At 41.8% G+C, this 19,007-nt stretch overlaps 1 protein-coding gene across 1 annotated transcript in view; it reads left to right on the forward strand.

The window, feature by feature from the left end:
- The first annotated feature begins 1,052 nt into the window (after positions 1 to 1,052).
- The window catches only part of Tnks (tankyrase), a 146,455-nt gene continuing 128,500 nt past the window's right edge, over positions 1,053 to 19,007 (forward strand). Inside the window, exons 1-2 of the mRNA XM_057752365.1 lie at positions 1,053 to 1,709; positions 17,561 to 17,785. Of these exons, the coding sequence (XP_057608348.1) occupies positions 1,067 to 1,709; positions 17,561 to 17,785 (868 nt within the window). The 5' untranslated portion in view covers positions 1,053 to 1,066. The remainder of the gene's footprint in view (positions 1,710 to 17,560; positions 17,786 to 19,007) is intronic.

Here is a 19,007-nt window from a genome sequence, read left to right on the forward strand (position 1 = left end):
AAACTGTTGCCAAACTATCAGCGTTTCTACAGCCCAATGGCCACAGATGCCAACAAGCAGAAACAGGATGACTCTTTGAACTGCTTTCTCCAGAGGGCCTGTAACCTGAGAAGCCAGGATTAACATTTTAGAGAGCTGCTGTCATCGCCCAGCTAGCCAAGGGAACAAAGGACGTCAGTCATTCCCGAGTTTGTCCTTGTCTCTCTGGTCAGGGGGGACATCCTAGAATCTGAGAGTCCTGTCTGGTCAGCTTTTCTCTTTTCTGCTTGCGCCCGTCCCTCCTTATTCTCTGTCTAGTTAGGTCTGTTAAATTTTCATACTCCCAAAGCCCCTGAGCCTTGCGTTCCTCTCAAGGCACAAATCGAGCTAGTACTGACAGTGTGTAAGTGTATGGATCCCTTTCTACACTATTAAGTACAAATGCACCCTTATAGAATATCGAAAAGTGTCCTTATCCGTCCCGCCTGTCCCGTATCAGAAAGAGACCAAAGAGATAACAGGGGTGTAAGGCGATCCAATGCTGCGGTTTAAAAAGTTCTCAGAGTGCTATTTATAGTTATGTTCTCTTCAGAGCCTTTTGCATGCATAAGCTCACTTAATCCCAGCAAACAATTTTGTGAGGTGGACACTATTAGTAGTATTACTAATTGTAATAGCAGGACGAGGACATTGGATAGATGTTTGCACCAAGTTACACTTCAATAGCTGCTTCTGAAGCCGGACAGGACGGACTGACGGACACCTTGTCCTCAGGTGGGACAGCCAAGGCAATCCGCAGAAAGTGAAGCCAAGAGGAAGTTTCTCCGACAGGCAAGTGGCTCGTCTCAGCATTCAAATCTGCCAAGCCAGCCCGCCAGGGCGTCACAAAAGCCCGCCTCTCCACTACAAAGCCACGCCCCCAGGCCGTCTGGTCCCTGAACTCCCAATACTTCCCCTCATCTCTCGGACTCCACCCTCTCCGGCAAGAATCATTTCCGATATGCTGGGTTCTGATTGGTCCAAAAGCCGGAAGTGAGGGCGGGCGGTGGCGCCGTTGCCGCAGTGACAGAACCGGGGGAGTGGGAAGATGGCGGCGTCGCGTCGCTCTCAGCATCATCACCACCATCATCAACAACAGCTCCAGCCCGCCCCAGGGGCTTCGGCGCCGCCACCGCCACCTCCCCCGCCGCTCAGCCCGGGCCTGGCCCCGGGACCCACCCCGGCCTCGCCCACGGCCGGCGGCCTGGCGCCCTTTGCCTCCCCGCGGCACGGCCTGGCGCTGCCAGAGGGGGATGGCAGCCGGGACCCGCCCGACAGGCCGCGATCTCCCGACCCGGTGGACGGCGCCGTTTGCTCGGTGGCAGCGACGGCCGCGGTCCCGGCAGCTTCCGCCGCCGTCGGAGTCGCTCCCAGCGCAGCCGGCGGTGGCGGTAACAACTCCGCGTCGTCCACTTCTTCCCCGACTTCTTCTTCGTCTTCCTCCCCGTCCTCCCCTGGCTCGAGCTTAGCGGAAAGCCCCGAGGCGGCCGGAGTTGGCTCCACAGCAACTTTGGGACCCGGGGTGGCGGGCCTCGGCCCAGGGGTCCCAGCCGTGAGCGGGGCCCTGCGGGAGCTGCTGGAGGCCTGTCGCAATGGGGACGTGTCCCGGGTGAAGAGGTTGGTGGACGCAGCGAACGTGAATGCAAAGGACATGGCCGGCCGAAAGTCTTCTCCTTTGCACTTCGCCGCAGGTGGGAGAGACTTTGGAGTTGGGTTTTACGGGTTTGGGAGTCGAGGGCGGGTGATCGGACTAGGAAAAAGAGTTACAGGTTGTCGCGGGACAAGTAGGGGCTTGACTGGTGTTCTCTGACGCCTCACTGTGAGACCCGAAGTTCGTGTCTGGGTCGGTGGGGGCGTGGAAGAGGGGATGTGTGAAAACACTCCTTGGAGTTTGCAACCGAGGTACTTCAACTTACGCAAACTCCATGTAGTTAGTGGTGGACCCTGGGTCTGGGCATATTTAGAACTTCTTCAGAGTGTGTCGGAGAGAAGTTAGATCGGAGTAGCTTTGTCGTTTGTCTGCTGCTAGTTTGCTTTGTTTGACACTGTTTGACACAGTCTGAGCCGAAAGAAGTGTACGGTAACTCAACAAGTGTTTGAGACTCTATCGTATTAGTAACACAACGAAAGACGGATGGGGTTGATGGAGAGTCCACCCTTTTCTAAGAAGTTTGCAGTCTGTTGGGAAAGACTACAACCGGCCTGCCCGAGACGCTAGTGATAAGGGGTATTGTGCGCCTTATGATAAGGGAAGAAAGAGTAGCTTTCAAGTTCTGCACCCCACCGTTGAGTGTTTGCCTTGTCTCAGCCAGCTCATTTTGTTAGAGACGGAGATGATAGTCTGCTTGAGTGAGGATTTAGTTAAGAAGTCTCTGGCATGAAAAGTCTCCAAATAGCACAGATGCCTAAACGCTGAGCTTTACTTTTTTGCCCCTCCCCCCTTCTGAGCAAGCAGTTTTCTTTTAGAAACACATAGTAGTTTTATAAAACACAAACATGTATCACAAAAACAAAAGGGCCATGATCTCACTGACTTGATACCTCCTGGATTTTTTTTATAGTTAAACGTAATTAGGTTATGCACTTTAAAACATTACATTTGAAGTATATACTTTACATATGTATTATAAATTCAAATAGGACAGAAGGATACAAAATTAAAAGGCACACCTTTAAAATAAAATACCAAAGACCCCCGCCTTTAAATGTTTTTATTCATGAGTACCTGTGTGTCTGTGTGATTGTTTGCCAAGGTGTGTGTGTGTGTGTGTGTGTGTGTGTGTATGTGTGAGCGTGTGGAGGTTCCAAGGAGGGAGTTCCTGGAGCTGAAGTTACAGGTGACTGTGGATCACTCAACGTGGTGCTCAGTTCCTTTGGAAGAGTAAGTAGTGCTCCCGCTCCCGGGCCCCTTGTCAGTCTTCATGCCGTCGAACACCAGGACTGTGCTTAGCTTGGGACGTGGTCTTCCACCAGCTGCACCTCCAGCTCTTTTTGCTGGACACTTCAGTGGGTGTGACTCCTTCAGTTTGTTCTGTAAACGTAGGCTTAGGACTTTGCCTATGATGTTTTCTACAGTTGGCAAGTACTGTGTTCTCTTTGCAGCTAGAGAGTGAGAGACACATGCTTAAGTGAGCACAGGTTCACAAGCGCAGTAGTGGAACGTGGATGTTGAGTCAGCTGTTTGATTTGGAGCTTAAGCTATAATAATCTGTACTTGGTTTTGTAATTGCAGTGAAGGGTTTCTGAGTTATGCTGCTTTTGGAGGGGGCGGGAGAAAGTGTAGTCTGGGGTTAGTAGAAAGGGTAGCTGTTATTTTTTTCAGCCCATACTTAGAAATAGATTTTGTATTGTCGAAACTTAATCAGAACTTTCAAGAATGGAAACCACACTCTCACTTATATGTGGGTTGTACTTTGGCATTTTATATAGTCTTTCACTTAACTTTTAGCAAATTATGTTTGTGATTCACTAATGGGTAATGACCAGTGGTATGTGTGCACTGGAAATCATCATCAGATTATTGGATCTATGCTGGATATGATGCTATTGAGTGTGGTGAACTGGCTTGTAAGGAAACTTTCATCTGACTAAATGAAAACTCAAGATTCTTGCTTTATATGCTTGTTTTATATGAAATAACATTCCTTTTTGTAGTCAGGCTTTTCTTTTCTTCCTCACTAGTTTTTTCTCTGTCTCATGAGACAGATCTGGCGAGGCTCAAGACTCTTCTGCCTCAGCCTGCCAAGTGCTGGCTGGAATTTCAGGCCTCTGCCACTGCACATGGACTCTTTTTCTTTAGACTAAATCAAAGGTTTAAGTCTCGTTTAACAAATTGACCAAGACTCTTTACTTTAAGTACTTTTCCCCAGATCTGGTTAGTACATTGTCTCACAAATCTGCAACACCAACATGCTACTTATATCTATTTGCGCATCGGCTTGCTCTTTTAGAATCAATTCACACAGACTAGCGCTCCTTTCCCAGTCATGCCTTCTGTTCTCCACAAATTGCTGGGAATTCTCATCTGCAAACAGTGAAACAGCCTTGTATAATTATTTTGTACTTAGGAGGAACTAACCTTGATATAGCCTGGTTTTTTTTTTTTTAACCTCATTTGTGGAAAACAGACAAAACAGTAATTATTGAATTCTCCATGGTAAAAAGCATTCTGTAATTAGCTTACACTTTCACATTTGTTTGTATAACATTAAAGCTTCCTTACGTCTAGTCTCCCTTAGATGTAGGCTGAGTAGTTAAAAGTAGTTGTTAGTTGACTAGTACTTGGTTGTTACTATAGTCGTTGTATTATCCTGGAATAGTTTTTTTTTTTTTTTTTTGGAGTGGGTAAATGTCTTGGAAAAATTTAAAAATTATAGCTAATAATAGTTTATTATATGCTAAATACTGGCAAAACTTTGGAGTGGCAGATAGTTCACAACTTTATTGCACTATGTCGTGAGGAAGTTTAAAGAACACAAAATCTCACAAAGTGTCACCTGTAGGAGGGTATTATGCTGTCTTTTGGAGTATATAATAGAGGCTGTTAATTCTGGGTTTGGAGCAGTTAGGAAACCTTTTTAAAAAGATGGTTTGGTTTTGCTCTTGAAATAGGGTTTTATTCTGTAATCCTGGCTGTCCAGGAATTGGCTGTGTTGACCAAGCTGGCCTTGAACTGACAGCAATCTGCCTGTCTCTCCCTCTGGAGTGCTTCGGTTCTAGGTGTGCACTAAGGTCACTATAGTGCTTTTAAAGTACCACTTTAAAATGAAATTGTCTTAATTCATTTCCTAATGGTGATGGATTTGTAGTAACTGATATAATTTGATGAAATTCTTTTTACAAAAGAGTTCAGATGAGGTATTTTTTTAAAGGTTCAAACAGTTTTGAGGTCTCAGTATTTAGTATTTTTTTAAGCTCCATTTTTTAAAATTCATGTGGATATGTGTGTGTGTTTGGGGATGTGCATGTGTGGGGGTCACCTGAGGGTGTTGGATACCCTGAGCTGGAGTGCTGTATGAAGTGGCGGCAGGAAACCTAACTTGGGTCCTCTGGAAAAGCAGCAGGTAATTTTAACCACTAAGTCATCTTTCTATGCCCTCATAGTATTTACTTTTTTTTTTTTTTTTGAGATAGTCTCTCTACATATGTCTAGCTGTCCTAGAATTTATTCACTGTATAGATCAGCTTGGCCTTAAACTCACAGAGCCTCCACCATGCCTAGCATGATGTGTACTTTAAATTGAAGATGTTCGATGAAGCCTTCTGTACAGTTAACTAACATATTTCTTGAATTGTCCTATATGTTATAAGGCATTTTAGTATCAAAAGTAGCCAAAAGTAGAAAGTATGTCAGCTTTGCTTTCTTGGTTTGAATAGGACCATCTGCAGCACACATTTAACCTCACAAGAGTTACCCAATTTACACCAGATCCTGAATTTTCATAAAGATATCGTCCTACTTCCAGTACAGATGTTATTTTAGCTAAATACACAGTGTCCTCTAACCTGTGGCAAATAACAATCCAAGTGCTTCATTCCTGGAGTGGTAACTGGTGCGACCTGTGCCTTTCTGTTCTTTATTGCTGACAACAGCCTTGGTTGTACCTTATTTGACTCTTAGTTTTCACAGAGTCTTACTTCTTTAGGGTAGGTTGCCTCGTTGATGTTCCTGCCACTACCTCCCAAGTGCTGGAATTACAGGCATGTACCACTAAACCCAGCTCCTCAGAATTGAAAGGTCTGACTGTGGTAGAAGAAAAGGAACTTGCTTTACAAATTCCTTCCTCGACTTAAAATCACAGATTGAAAATAGGATTTTTTTTTCCTTGTGTTTTCTTAAAATTGTACATTGAAATGATCTCTTTTTATACCGTTCACAAGGAGCTCTGAGTTAGGGGATGCATGAAGTGTCTTTCTGCTTCAAGGGTGTCAGTCATTGGAAGCAGATGATTTAAAGAATGAACTAGCTATTTGATGACATCACAAATACATCTCCAATAATGAAAAAAGTAGCAAACAGTTATATAAAACTGCTTATATTTCAGCCTTATGCTGTCAGCTTAGATTTTCCTCAGTGTCTCAGACCCTTTAAATATGTGTCAGTGTGGGTTGCAGACAGCTGAGTAGGTGCCCCGAAGAAGCTGAGTTTTGATGCTTAGAGATCCCGCACAACTCAGACCCTTATAGAAAGCCACCACAGAGTCTGGAAGTTCAGTTTTCTGGGATTACCAGTTACACGTTAAAAGTTCTTTAAAAGGAATCCTATACAGTTCACACTGTTCTGTGAGTCCTGCCCCTCCCTCCCCCTGTAATAGATGCATAGTTCTGCCCATGCTCGGTAGATTTCATTCTGTCAGTATACTGTCGCCAAGCTTGTTTTTCTTCTGTTGATGGACTCTTAGGCTCTTTCCAGTTTTGACTATTATGAATAAAGCTGTTTTGACATTTATTCTTAAAATCTTGTTTTGTGGATATAAGGCTTTTCGTTCTTGAACAAAAGCTCATCAGAATTACTGGATCTTGGGTTTGGTAAATGTGCACATTGGAGGTTGCTGGACTGAGGTGTTCAGTTTCATAGAGCAGCTCACAACATAGCAGTGGGCTTCAGAGAAGGCTGAAGTGAGGCAGCGGCATGGTGAGTAAAACTGATCTTAGACTCTTCAGCACTCTCGGGTGTTCTCCTCTGCTGAGTCTGATAGAGTGGGCTCAACCCATACCCAGGAGGAGAGGGTTACACAAGATACACTTAGAGTTTCATGTTGCTTATTGATAGGGGTAACTTTGGAGTAATGCATGGCTAGGAGATTTTGTTGTGTGACCATCAGCGTGTGCTTACAGAGACCTGGAAGGCACAGCCTAATATATTCATGTATGCTCTGTGGTATTGCTTCTAGGCTGCACACCTGTTACGTCAGGGCATTTATATATAAACATAGGAAATAGACAGTAAAACAAAATATGAAAAGTTAAACATAGCATACCCTTAAAGACGTAAGTAGTTTGTAAAATTTGGAGAGTGAATAGGAAGGCTTAGTCTATATTCCGATAGTTTTTTGCTTTGTTGTTGTTGTTTATCATTGTATACTTACTGCCACCCTAATTCATACATTTTCCATGATGTAGCAACCTTGATTCCCTTTTGTTTGTTGGAGTCAAGGTCTCTCAGTCCTCTGCTTGACTCCTCTGAGTTAGTAGTATGTCTGTATTCTCATGTCCAGTCAGGACTTTTCCACTTTATAATCTTTAAAAAAAAATTTAAACTTTTGATTCTCTTGCAATACTTAAGACACAAATATATTATACACAGTTGAACAAAATATTTTTGTCTTTAGAATCCTCATTCTATAACTTTTTCAATTTTTAAAAATTGTATTTTGCAGTTTGTACATTGTTGTTAAATATATTAATCAGTCAAGGCTGACACCAGGTCAGAATCATCGTCATAGCTGTCCTCCAGTTCCTGGTCTATCCACTGGAAGCTAGGATGTCAGCATCTTGTCCTGCTGGAATGGCCTTAGGGACAATAACAGCACTGGACCATCTCCTGCGGCAGCAGTGCCTTCTGCAACTCTGTAAGGACCTGGTTAAAGCTGCTTTCCATGCCCTTTTTAAGTGAATAGTGTTCTTTAAAATAGTGATGAAAGCATAATGTGGTAAATACACTAACCTAGTACTTTATTAGCATTACCAAATCTGTGTAGGATATGTAATTGTATGATGACAGCGAGAGCACAAGTATACTACAGCAGATTTGTTTACACCGGAATCACCACAAAACATAAAGTAATGCATTGTGACACACAGTGGCAGTGATATCATTTCAGGAGGGCTTTTCAGTGCTGTTACAGTCTTTTCATTGTCATGTGACTCGGTCTGTCTTGGACCCAACACTGTTGTGCAGCTTGTGACTATATACTAGGTTCTCGTCGCACCGCCTATACTTCCTGCTTGGCTACTGCCAATCAGCGTTTTATTAAAAATAATACAAGTGACACAGCAGGCCAGTTCTTCTCTTGGAATAGGGGTTCTCACCCTTCCTGATGCTTTGACTCTATTACAGTTTCTCATGGTGTACTGACTGTCAACCATAAAACTGTTTCATTGCTACTTCATAACTGTAATTTTGGTACTGTTAATGAGTTATAACGTAAATATCTGATATGCAGGACATCTGATAGGGGTCGCGACCTACAGGGTGAGAACCACTGACCTAGGGCACGTGCATGCTGTCATGCCAGTCAAGCAGCTGGCTTCCTCAGTGAGGGGCTTAGCGCTTGGGGCCCCTTGATGTTAGACATGCCAGATAAGCTTATACTGTTTGCCGCCTGAGTTTCTACTTTTTTAATAATTGCAGTATTTTGTAATAGAAAATGAGCTGAGCTATGTGTGTCATTCATGTGGGTTCATGATCAGAATTGCGGGATTAATTATGAATGGGGCTGTAGTGTGAGGATGATGTAAAAGAAAAATTCTTTGTTTACTATCAAATGAGCCATGTGCCAGAAGCAGACATCTCAAAATGGACTTTTAGTTTACTATTTAAAAAGTATTGTGCTCCTTATTTTGGGGTGGGGTGGGGTGGGGAAATTGAGACAGGATTTCTCTGTGTAACAGCGCCTGGCTGTCCTGGAACTTGCTTCATAGATAGGGCTGGTCTTGAACTCACAGAGATCTGCCTGCCTGAGATTAAAGGAGTGCACCACCACCACCAGGTCTTAATTTTTTTTTTAACTAAGGTGAGTTTCTTGGGATTTTATTAAAGCCTAACCACTTGGGATGATGGGTTTTGAACCTAAGTTTTTGAAAATTAGTTTGATTTTGGGTAATTGAGGAATGTCTTAGATGTGTTTTGGTGCCCGTGCTTTAGAGGCTTCCTCAGGTTTTCGGATTGCCATCACCTGCTGGGCTGTTTTGTGAAAACTTGTTTTGCTCCTTGGCTTAGGTTATCTCTTTATAGACTTGAAGCAACATGACCCTTACACTGTGTTCTTCTCCATTCTTTGTGCAATGGAAGCTCCTAGTTCAGGTTAAACAATGAGTCTTTCTTTTAAACTCTAAGAAAAGGAGAAATAAAGAATTAACGTTCTCTTTTTGGTTGTCACTAAATGGTTGGTCGCTTTTTTCTTTGAGGTAATTTTCTTTAAAGAGTCAAGCAAACATTTGATAGTTAACACCGATGGTTCTGTTAGCTACAAGGTCAAACTTTTTAAAAAATCTACTGATTGACTCACAATTCTTAAAAGCTAGTCTTTCTATCACCAGTTACAGTTTTAAAAATTAATGAAACTTCCCATAATGGAGCTAATTACAGTGCTTTTCAAAAGGTTGATTGTGTCCAAGTAGATCTGACAGGATTGGATGCCCTCATTCTGATGTATTTCGGGGGGTCATTTTGAATGTCCCGTTCATCCATAGTGTGAGAAGGTACCTTTCCTTTTTCTGTATGTTTATTTTCTCACACTATGGGAATTTGACTTTTTTAAAAAAGATGTTGTGGAATTATAATGAATGATTGCCAACTTCTGGATGTTTTCCCACACATACACACTTATTGTAAGCTTTAATTGATAAATTAGGCATAAGAAATTAGCAGCAATAGCATAGAAATGTAAGAATTGGTAGTAAATTATGTGAATGTAATCTTTTTTTTTTTTTTGGTTTTGAAAGAGTCTCTCTGTGTAGTAAGTAGCCCTGGCTGTCCTGGAACTCTGTAGACCAGGGTGGCCTCGGACTCAGAGATCTGCCTGCCTTTGCTTCCTGAGTGCTGGGATAAAGGGTGTGCACCACCACTGCCAGAGACGAATGTAGTTTTGACCTTTTTTCAAGAAGTCCCTAAGGCAAGAGCTTCCATCTTTTCTCTTCAGGGAAACACATTTAGCTCTTTTCTGTTGTATCTGAATCATCAGCTTAATTAGGTAAAATACTAGTGAAGCCAGGGAAAGCACCGAAATACCACCACGAGAGCAAGATGGGGTAGCAACAATGTGTAGAAATAGACTGGATACCCTAGGCACAACATAGCACAAAGGACATTTCACCACACTGCTACCATGAATGATGTATGATTTGAAATTTATCTATTAGTTATTTCTTTTCCATCTAATACTCCTAGACCGTGACTGACTGCAGGCTTCGAGTGCAGAAAGCAGCACTGTGGAGGAAAGGGGGGTAGCTGTATTGATTGTGCCTTTGTTACATCTTTAGAGACTTATGGGATAAAGTAAAGTGTAGAAATGAAAATACACAAACTATTATTTGAGTGTAAATAACCCTTGCAGTTAGATCTTTTCCTAAGCAAAGATCAATGAGACAAAGGGATTGTTTTGTATTTTGAGTCAGTTTAATGCCTGGATTGATAGAAGACAGCCTAATTCTTGTCTTTTACCTGTTGTCATTGTGTGAATTCATGAAACAGATAATGGAATACAGAAGGAAGTACTATTTTTCAAAATATAATTTGATTAATTAGTTTTTATATAGAGAATTTTCAGCCTTATCAATGAATTTTTCCTATTTCTGGCATGTTAAAATTTACTGACCTATTTTTACAGAATTGGATCTTATAGCTATATAATTTAGTCTTTTGGAAAGTATTACTTCAGAATGTCATGCAAATCTTTCAAACATTAATATCTTAATTTTATGATAAAAATAACAGGCAGCACATTTACCAGTTTTAGGAAAGTAATGGTTACTGGGAAACTGCTATGGTTATAATAGCTTTGTAATGCTATAAAGTTCAGATATTTATCTGAAAGCTTACATTCTATCTTTGAGAGCAAATATTGTTGTTTTCATCTAAGAAGCTACCTTATTCATCCTGGAGAAAATGTCTGACAAATGCTGAGGTCCAAGCTGTTCTTAAACAGCAGCATAGTGTTAGTCAAGTCAGCCGTCGCATCTTACTGTAAAGTAGGCTGTGTGATACTCACTTTGTCACAGTCTTATTAAATCCATGCTCTGGAGGCTGGAATTTAATCAAATGAGTAGCATTTGCATGAAATTACTGTGAAGACCTTGTGAGAATGATCGGAGTGGAGTTTGATGTCTCCCCTAGCTAGTACACTTACTCTTTAGTTCTATAGCTGTCGTGTATTTTCTTTCTGAAGGACTTAGGAAGGTTTTAGCCCTTGAACTTGTTAGACTGTGCCACGGTGTTAGTCTTTTCTCCCTGGCAGCCTGTGCACTCTTAGCCTGGAGATTTAGATCTTCCTTTAGTGGACATCTGCCATCTTTGCGGTGCTTCTTTCCCACCTCCATTTCTGCCGTCTCCTTTTGAGTTCTTTCCTTCTGTTCCTGTTTCTAAGCCTTTGGGGAGCTCTTTAGGGGTTGGGGTTAGGGGTGATAGAAGGATGCTTTCTAGGTTATAGAGAGTATTGATAGACATGTTAGGGTAGAGCACCCCAAGCGTGATTTCTCTTTACTATGTTCTCAGCATTTCCCCGCCTCTTGTTCTCTTCAAAACGCTGTCACCTTCGGTGTAATTACCTAACTGGGAGCGAGGTGTGCACTTGACTCTCAGGCCTGCTTGCATTATTTTCCCTTGATTGATCCCTCTACTTTAGGATGGAGCTGGACTGGAAATCCTGTCTTCATATTTCACAGCAGTAAAGGGGACAAGGTGACACTGTTGAGTGTGGGCTTTCTTGGGGACACTGTTGAGGAGTGTAGGCTCTCTGTGGTCTTGTGCCTGCCCAGGTAGGGTACCAATCTTCTACTGTTGAGCTGTCACTTTGGAATTGGAATACAATCATTTTTTTCTGTCCCAGGAAATATTTCCTACTGTTTGTTTCTAAGCTCCTGGCTTTTTTGTTCCTGGAGATCCCTGCACTGGGCCTAGGAAAGCACTCTTATTTCTCCGCACTTCGATTTTAGCATACATTTCTTTTTCTACATCAGGGTCTATAAGTAGAAAACTTTTCAGGAGGATCTGCTTTTGACAAAAAAATCAACAGGGAAATATACTCCCCTTTGTGACTTTTGATTAAATGATCAGAAGCTGATATATTTTCTAATAATTAAAAGCTAATGTAGTTAGAATCCAAATTAGGAAAGGAAACAATAATGGCTGAGTATTAAATAGAAAACATTTGTCATGGATGTATATTACAGAGTAACCAGAAATTTGTTACTGGTGTCTGAGACTTAGTGTTTATTAGACTAGATACCCTTACTTGGTGCATAGAAGACTTGATGTTTTTAAAGTAAGCTGCAAATTCTTTCCCCAATTCCCAGGTTACAGATAGTCATGATAGCATGCAAATTTCCTTCATGAAATATAGCAAACTTTTAAAAAAAATTGTTAGAGCTAGAAAGTTGATAGGGTTGGGAGCAAAGGTAGGATGGGTCTGTTGCACCATAACCATCCTCTTAGCTGCCTTCCCATATCAGCCAAGACATACATAGACTCAGCTCTCACTTAGCAAAGGTATAAATTCGTATGTGTGATGTACCTCTGGGATTGCTCACGAGTTGCTCACAGATGCCCAGATGCTGAGCCTCGCCACAGTGTTAAATTAAGTGTTAGTTAGGGAACAGAGTGGGAATGTTGGGTAGAATGTTGGGTAGAAAGTGATTTTTTTTTTTTTTCCCCGAGACAGGGTTTCCCTGTAGCTTTTGGTTCCTGTCCTGGAACTAGCTCTTGTAGACCAGGCTGACCTTGAACTCACAGAGATCCACCTGCCTCTGCCTCCCGAGTGCTGGGATTAAAGGCGTGCACCACCACCGCCCGGCTAGAAAGTGTTTAAATGCTCTACAGTTACCTTCTAAGGCCCCTGTGCTGGCAATCTTTTGTCAGCTTGGCACAGATGTATTTGGGAATAGGGAATCTCAGTTGAGGAATTGTCTCCATCAGACTGGCCTGTGGGCCAGTCTGTGGAGCTCGCTCTTTCTCCTTTCTTTTCCTTCCTTCCTTTGTTCCTTCGTTCCTTCCTTCTTACCTTCCTTCCTTTCTTTAAATTGATTGATGTGGGAGCTGACCCAGGGCAGATAGTCCTAAGTTGTATAAGAAAATAAGTGAGCAAGCCCTGGTAAGAGGATGCCAATAAGGAGAGTTCCACAGGTCTCTGTTTCAGTTCTTAAGTTTCTTGCCTCCACAACCCTTCATGTTAGACTGTGCCCTAGGAAGTATAAGCCAAATAAACCTTTTGTTCTCCAAACTGCTTTTGGTCATAATATTTTATCACAGCAGAGAAAACAAACTAGCCAACCTCATGGCTGGGATTATGTAAAACAATAGACCACTGCAATAGTTTCCCTTCTAAGGTATCGAGCAGGTTCATCTATCACCACCTGCCCATTTGTATTTGCCACTTATGTCAGTGTTCTTGACAGTTGCAAACTCACCTTACTGTCCCTTTGAGTATCTTTTGGGTGTTCTTGGATCTTACACTACTTAAGGAAAAAATTAAAAATAAATTGTAATATGAACTTTTATTGTGCTTCAGTGCTTGTAGCTTTGTTAGTTCAGTTAGGAAAATGCCTTTTTAATCTGTTGCTACTGCCATTTATTGAAAAAACAACAACTTTAGTTTACAAGACTCCAAACACCTTTGGTTTTTCTCTTTTGTTAATATTGTGCAGGCCACAGTTAAGGTTTAAGGTCGTTTCTTGCAGGCTTTAATCCTAGGCAAGCTTAAAGTGCTAAATGTTAAGTGGAATGACTTTTCCAACCCCATCTTTGAGCTCAAACCTGGGGAATAAATACCAATGACCTTACATTTAGTATTGAAACATTTTGAATGACCTTAATTGTTAATATATAAAGATCAGAGTAAAGAATATTGATAAGTGTATTCAGTTAGGCATGTGTTTTGAATTTAGATTTTCCTTATAGTGCTAGTGCAGTGCTTTTCTGTGTGTATTTTATTTGAACATGTGAAATAATGGCATTATTTAACAGCAAGAATGCTGAAATTTGCAAATCATCTCACTTTAGCAGTTAGCACGGAGCAGATGTTGGATGACCTTTTGAAGCTGTTGGCTTGCTTCTTTCCCACATGGAATTTCCACAGACTGAAGTGTTCAACGAGAATTCCAGGACCCAGTCATCCTTGCCTTCTAAGTCCATGCCAAGTTTCCATTTTTAGACTACTGCAAGAGTTTCTTCATCTCTTCTAATTTTGTTCTTGTTTTTTAATTTAATTTTTGTTGTGGTGTATTCATGTGCACATGTGGAGGGCAGAAGTCCATGTTGGGTGTCCTCCTCAGTCCCCCTTCATCTTACTTTTTGAGACTGAGTCTCTTGTTGAGTCTGGAGCTCACCAGGTCTCTTGTTTAGCCAGGAGCTTCAGGGATCTTTCTGTCCATCACACACCACAGTGCCCAGCATTTTATTCTCACATTAGTGTAGGAGATTCAAATTCATATCCTTATGTTTGTTTACCAAGCACTTTATTGACTGGACATTTTCTCAGCTCCTTATTGTTGATTGGCCTACACACTTTAGTATGTTCAGCCTCTACCTCCAAAATTTTGGGATTAGAGGTGTATGCCACCATATTTGTTTGACTCTAATTTGTTCATTTTTATGTAGTGTATTAGAGTTCTCTGGAGGAACAAAACAGAATTACTACTACTACTACTACTACTAGAAAATCAGCTTGCACTGAAATAGCGACACCTGTCCCACCCCTGAGAAGCTGAGTATTGCTAGATGCTGAGGCCTTGAACCTGGGTCTCCTAAGCAGTCCCAGTCTGGTGTCAGGAATCTGGTGGGTTCTGGAGACTCGGCTTCTTCTATCATTGACGGAATGAGCCGCCGCAGCTGTAAGCAGAGAAGGCCACTGCAGCAGGACAGCCTGCCTGCTCCGGCCCCTTTCATCTGGGCAGAAGGCGCTGTCACATCAGGTGGGTCTTTCCACCTCAGTTAAGGTGATCGTCATCCCTCAGGTGACATGCTCTCCTCACGTGATTCTCATTTGTGGCAAGTTAACATTTAAACTGAACACCACATTCAGCTATCTGAAAGACCTTTTAGGACTGAAATAGCGTTGAAGTAATTTTTCTTAGGAATAATTTCTCAGGTACTTAAAAATGAAACAAATTTCTACCTATGACTTATAAAGCTATGGCAGATGCTGTTATTTATTCTCCCTGAATTCATCTCCTAGTTCTTCACCAATAGATAGCTTGATTTTCCTGAGACACATGTATGCTCAGCTATAAAAGATTGTTTTTCAGCCTGTTTTTGTAGGTGGGCAGATGACACAATTTTGGCTAGGGATGCATGGGTGTTGTACATATCTGAAGAGGCTTATTGTTTTAATACCAAACATTCTTTGTCCAAACCTCCTCCTTCCTTTGTGTTCTCTCTTGCCTGGGAGTCCTGTATCAAGCTCATAGATGCAGCACTGTGATGACCACAAACCCATAAGCATGTGAATGCCAAAGCCGAAAGGCTTTTCATGCTGTCTAATGCCATTGGCAAATGGCAAATGTGAACCAAATATTTTCTTTCCTAGTTTGGTGGTGTCACTTGGAGCTGTCTGTGTTTCTTCCTTATAAAAAGGCCTTTCTTGTCTTCCTGACCTCATCTTCCCATGTCTACTGTTGATGTTAGGTAGCAGACAGATTTGGTCACTTGATAGACCCCTCCTCAAGATCAAGCTCCTCACTATGGCTCAAAGAATTTGAGTGGCCTGACTTTGCTGACCTCACCTAGCCACCGTTATCCTTTCCATCCCAATAGGAACAAAACAACCTTTGACATTCCCCACGGCCGAGAAGGACAGTGCCTGTGAAGGAATAGGGTGTAGTGTACAGGAAGGAGGGGTGGGTGTGAGAAGTAGAACCTCTAACTACCGCTGAAACTGTTGTGCCAGGGTTAACAGCAGACTAAAAACATGGCCTGGTGAGGCAATTAGCTTGCACGCCATAGCTTTACTATTCTGATTACCATAGACTTGTTCCCCCTCCCCCCCCCCCCGCCCCATACTTCAGCTTAACTTGAGGGATTGTCCAAGAGAAGTTTAATTCTGACTTTGTGATACCTGTCTGTGGAATCATTATTTTTTTTTGAGAGAGTTTCTTAATACTTGCTCTTCTGAAAATGAGTGAATTTCTTTAGATAGCATAGAAAACAGATTTCCCCCTATTTTCACATGATTCTCATTTATTTAATGTATGTATAAAGTGGAGGAAGATATGACTGTTTCACTACCCTTTAGCTTTATGTAAGATGCCAGTTTCTGATTTGACCAAGTAAGTACTAGTGTGGAGGTAGTGCCATGGAGCCACAAAGTGGGCCGAGTTACTAAATGCTAATGTGTACAGTTTCCATTTTTAATCAATTACAATGTAGCTTATAGTTTTGTCATTGTAGTACGATTATTTTCATGTTATGAATGGCCATTTTTCCTTTTCTCTTGGTCTCATAAATTCACCTCCTATGGGACTTTGCCTAATGCTGTGGAACAAATGGTCTTTTATCCCGTCACTTGTATTATTTTTAATAAAACTCTGATTGGCCAGTAGCCAGGCAGGAAGTATAGGCAGGGTAACCAGGCAGGAAGTAGAGGCAGGGCAACAAGAATTCTGGGAAGGGGGAAGTTTCAGTCTGCATTCGTGACCCAGTTGCAGAGGATACAAGATGTGACTCCCTCTCTGAAAAAGGTACCAAGCCATGTGCTAACACAGATAAGAATTATGGGCTAATATAAGTTATGAGTTAATAAGAAACTTGAGATACTAGGCCAATCAGTTTATAATTAATGTAGACCTCTGTGTGATTTCTTTGGGACTTAACGACTGTGGGAACCGGACAGGACAGAATGGCACTCAGTTCACAGCCGTTCCTGACTTTTGTGATGGTGCCCTCCGTAGCCTTTCTTGCCTGTGTGTGCAGTCTTTACACTGTTTGGGGCCTGTCTGGCTCTCCTTTCCCCCTTTCTAGCTGGAAACTGTGGTACTTGTTAGCAGTGTCTGGTTCTGTATCTTCAGATGTGTCTAGTCTCACTTTCCACCCTTTTCTCAGATTCGTAAATCAATCTCAAATGATGTCACTGAGCCACCTGTTCACGCAGTTTGGCTACAATTCCCAATAGTATTCTGATACCTTCATTAGTTCTTCCTGCTGCAGAATCCTTTAACCCAATTGTGACTGTGTGTTTCTGTTACTTTCCTATTATTACTCTAGTGCTAGACGTTGTGATTTGTCTTTGATTTGGTTGTTGGCAGTATTTAAAGTATTTAAGTATAAAATTTTTGCCAGTTTTATAAGTATAAGGTACATGGAAGTTTTATGTAATTAATCTGTTACGTGTTGCCAGCACTGTTGGACAGGAGTCTCTTCATTCACTTGTATTTCTGACACAGCTGCCGCCCACAACAAGTGATTAAGAAACGGTTTCTGAGTCAACCGCTCACTAACCAGGGAAGAGCTTTCTTTAGTTCTATTCTTGAAATGGGGAGGTCAGTTTGAACAGAGCTCATGCTTTTGCTTGTTTATTTTCCCCTTTTTACTTTAGGGTACAGACTCAGTACATAGGTGTGGATGTTGTTAAAGACTTGACTCAGTGTATAAAACATTTCTCCTTTTCTCCAGGTTTTGGAAGGAAGGATGTTGTAGAACACTTGCTGCAGATGGGTGCTAACGTCCATGCTCGTGATGACGGGGGTCTCATCCCACTTCATAATGCCTGTTCTTTCGGCCATGCTGAGGTTGTGAGTTTGTTACTGTGCCAAGGAGCAGATCCAAATGCCAGAGATAACTGGAACTACACACCTCTGCATGAAGCTGCCATTAAAGGGAAAATCGATGTCTGTATTGGTGAGTATCACTGCTGCCATCTAAGTTTGCTGTCAAGTTTTACTTAAAGTTACTCTTGGGCTTTTCTTGTGGCGTAAGTAGTGCTGCCTAGGTAAAGGTGTATTCATCAAGCGGAAGTAAGGAGCTGGATCCAAAGGTGATTAAGAACAAGGTTCACATTAGATCTCCCAGTGAGGGAACTCTGTGTCAGCTGTGTAGAGGTAAATTCGGGTTAATTGTTCTTGTCACATACAGTCAACTTACGTCTCTTATTAAACAGCTGCATTCAACCTTTGTCACAAAGAGCCATGAGGTATATTTGACTACTGTAGGTTGATGCAGAAAAAATCATCAGATGCTATGATAAATGTCTTTAATTTGCTAAAATTGAACACGGTCAATTTCTTACTCGTGACAAGCCTTGAGTATGTGTTTCAAATCCATTGTACTATAGTGTGTGTTAGTGATGGTTTTTGGTTTGGCTCTGGTCAACTTGACACAAGTTAGGATTGTGTAGAAAGAGAGAACCTCTGTAGAGAAATGCTTCTATCAGCCTGGTCCTATATGCGGAGCATTTTCTTGATTAACTGTGTGTGAGAGGGCACAGCCCACTATGGGCAATGCCATCCCTGGGCAGGAGGTCCTGGGTGGTATGAGGAAATAGGCTTAACAAGCCAGTAAGAATCATTCCTCCATGGTCTCCTCTTCAGTTCCTACCTTGAGTTCCTGCCCTGATTTCCCTTCATGATGGACTGGAAAATGAAATACACCCTGTCCTCTCCAGGTTGGCTTTGTTGTTTATTATAATAATAAAAAGGAAACTAGGACTGCGAGAAAACAATCACAGACAGAATTTAGCTTTCCAGTCATTTTAAGTAACTCCTAATTTATTTGAATTTGTAGTCATTACTGATTTTCATTATATATTTTTTACATGTTTAGATTTTGCTTTATTGCATTAACATTTTTATTTCAAAATCTAAAACAAGCCTCTTAGAAGCCAAGTGTTTTGCCTCCTGAAAGCATCACCAATTTCTTGATCTCTAAGATGATTGAGATGTGTTTAGCTCATGGAAGACTTGTATTCTTTCTGGATGACAGAATGGTGGTTCTTCTGTCTCTTTATGGATGTCAGCATTTTAGCCCAACGTTTTCTTTATGCTAAAGTATATAGGCCATTGTTGACTTTCTCTAGTTAAAATTTTCCCTAAATAGTGATTATGACTGTTCCCTAGTAGCCATT

The sequence above is a fragment of the Chionomys nivalis genome, chromosome 20 (assembly GCF_950005125.1).
Source record: "Chionomys nivalis chromosome 20, mChiNiv1.1, whole genome shotgun sequence".
NCBI lineage: Eukaryota > Metazoa > Chordata > Mammalia > Rodentia > Cricetidae > Chionomys > Chionomys nivalis.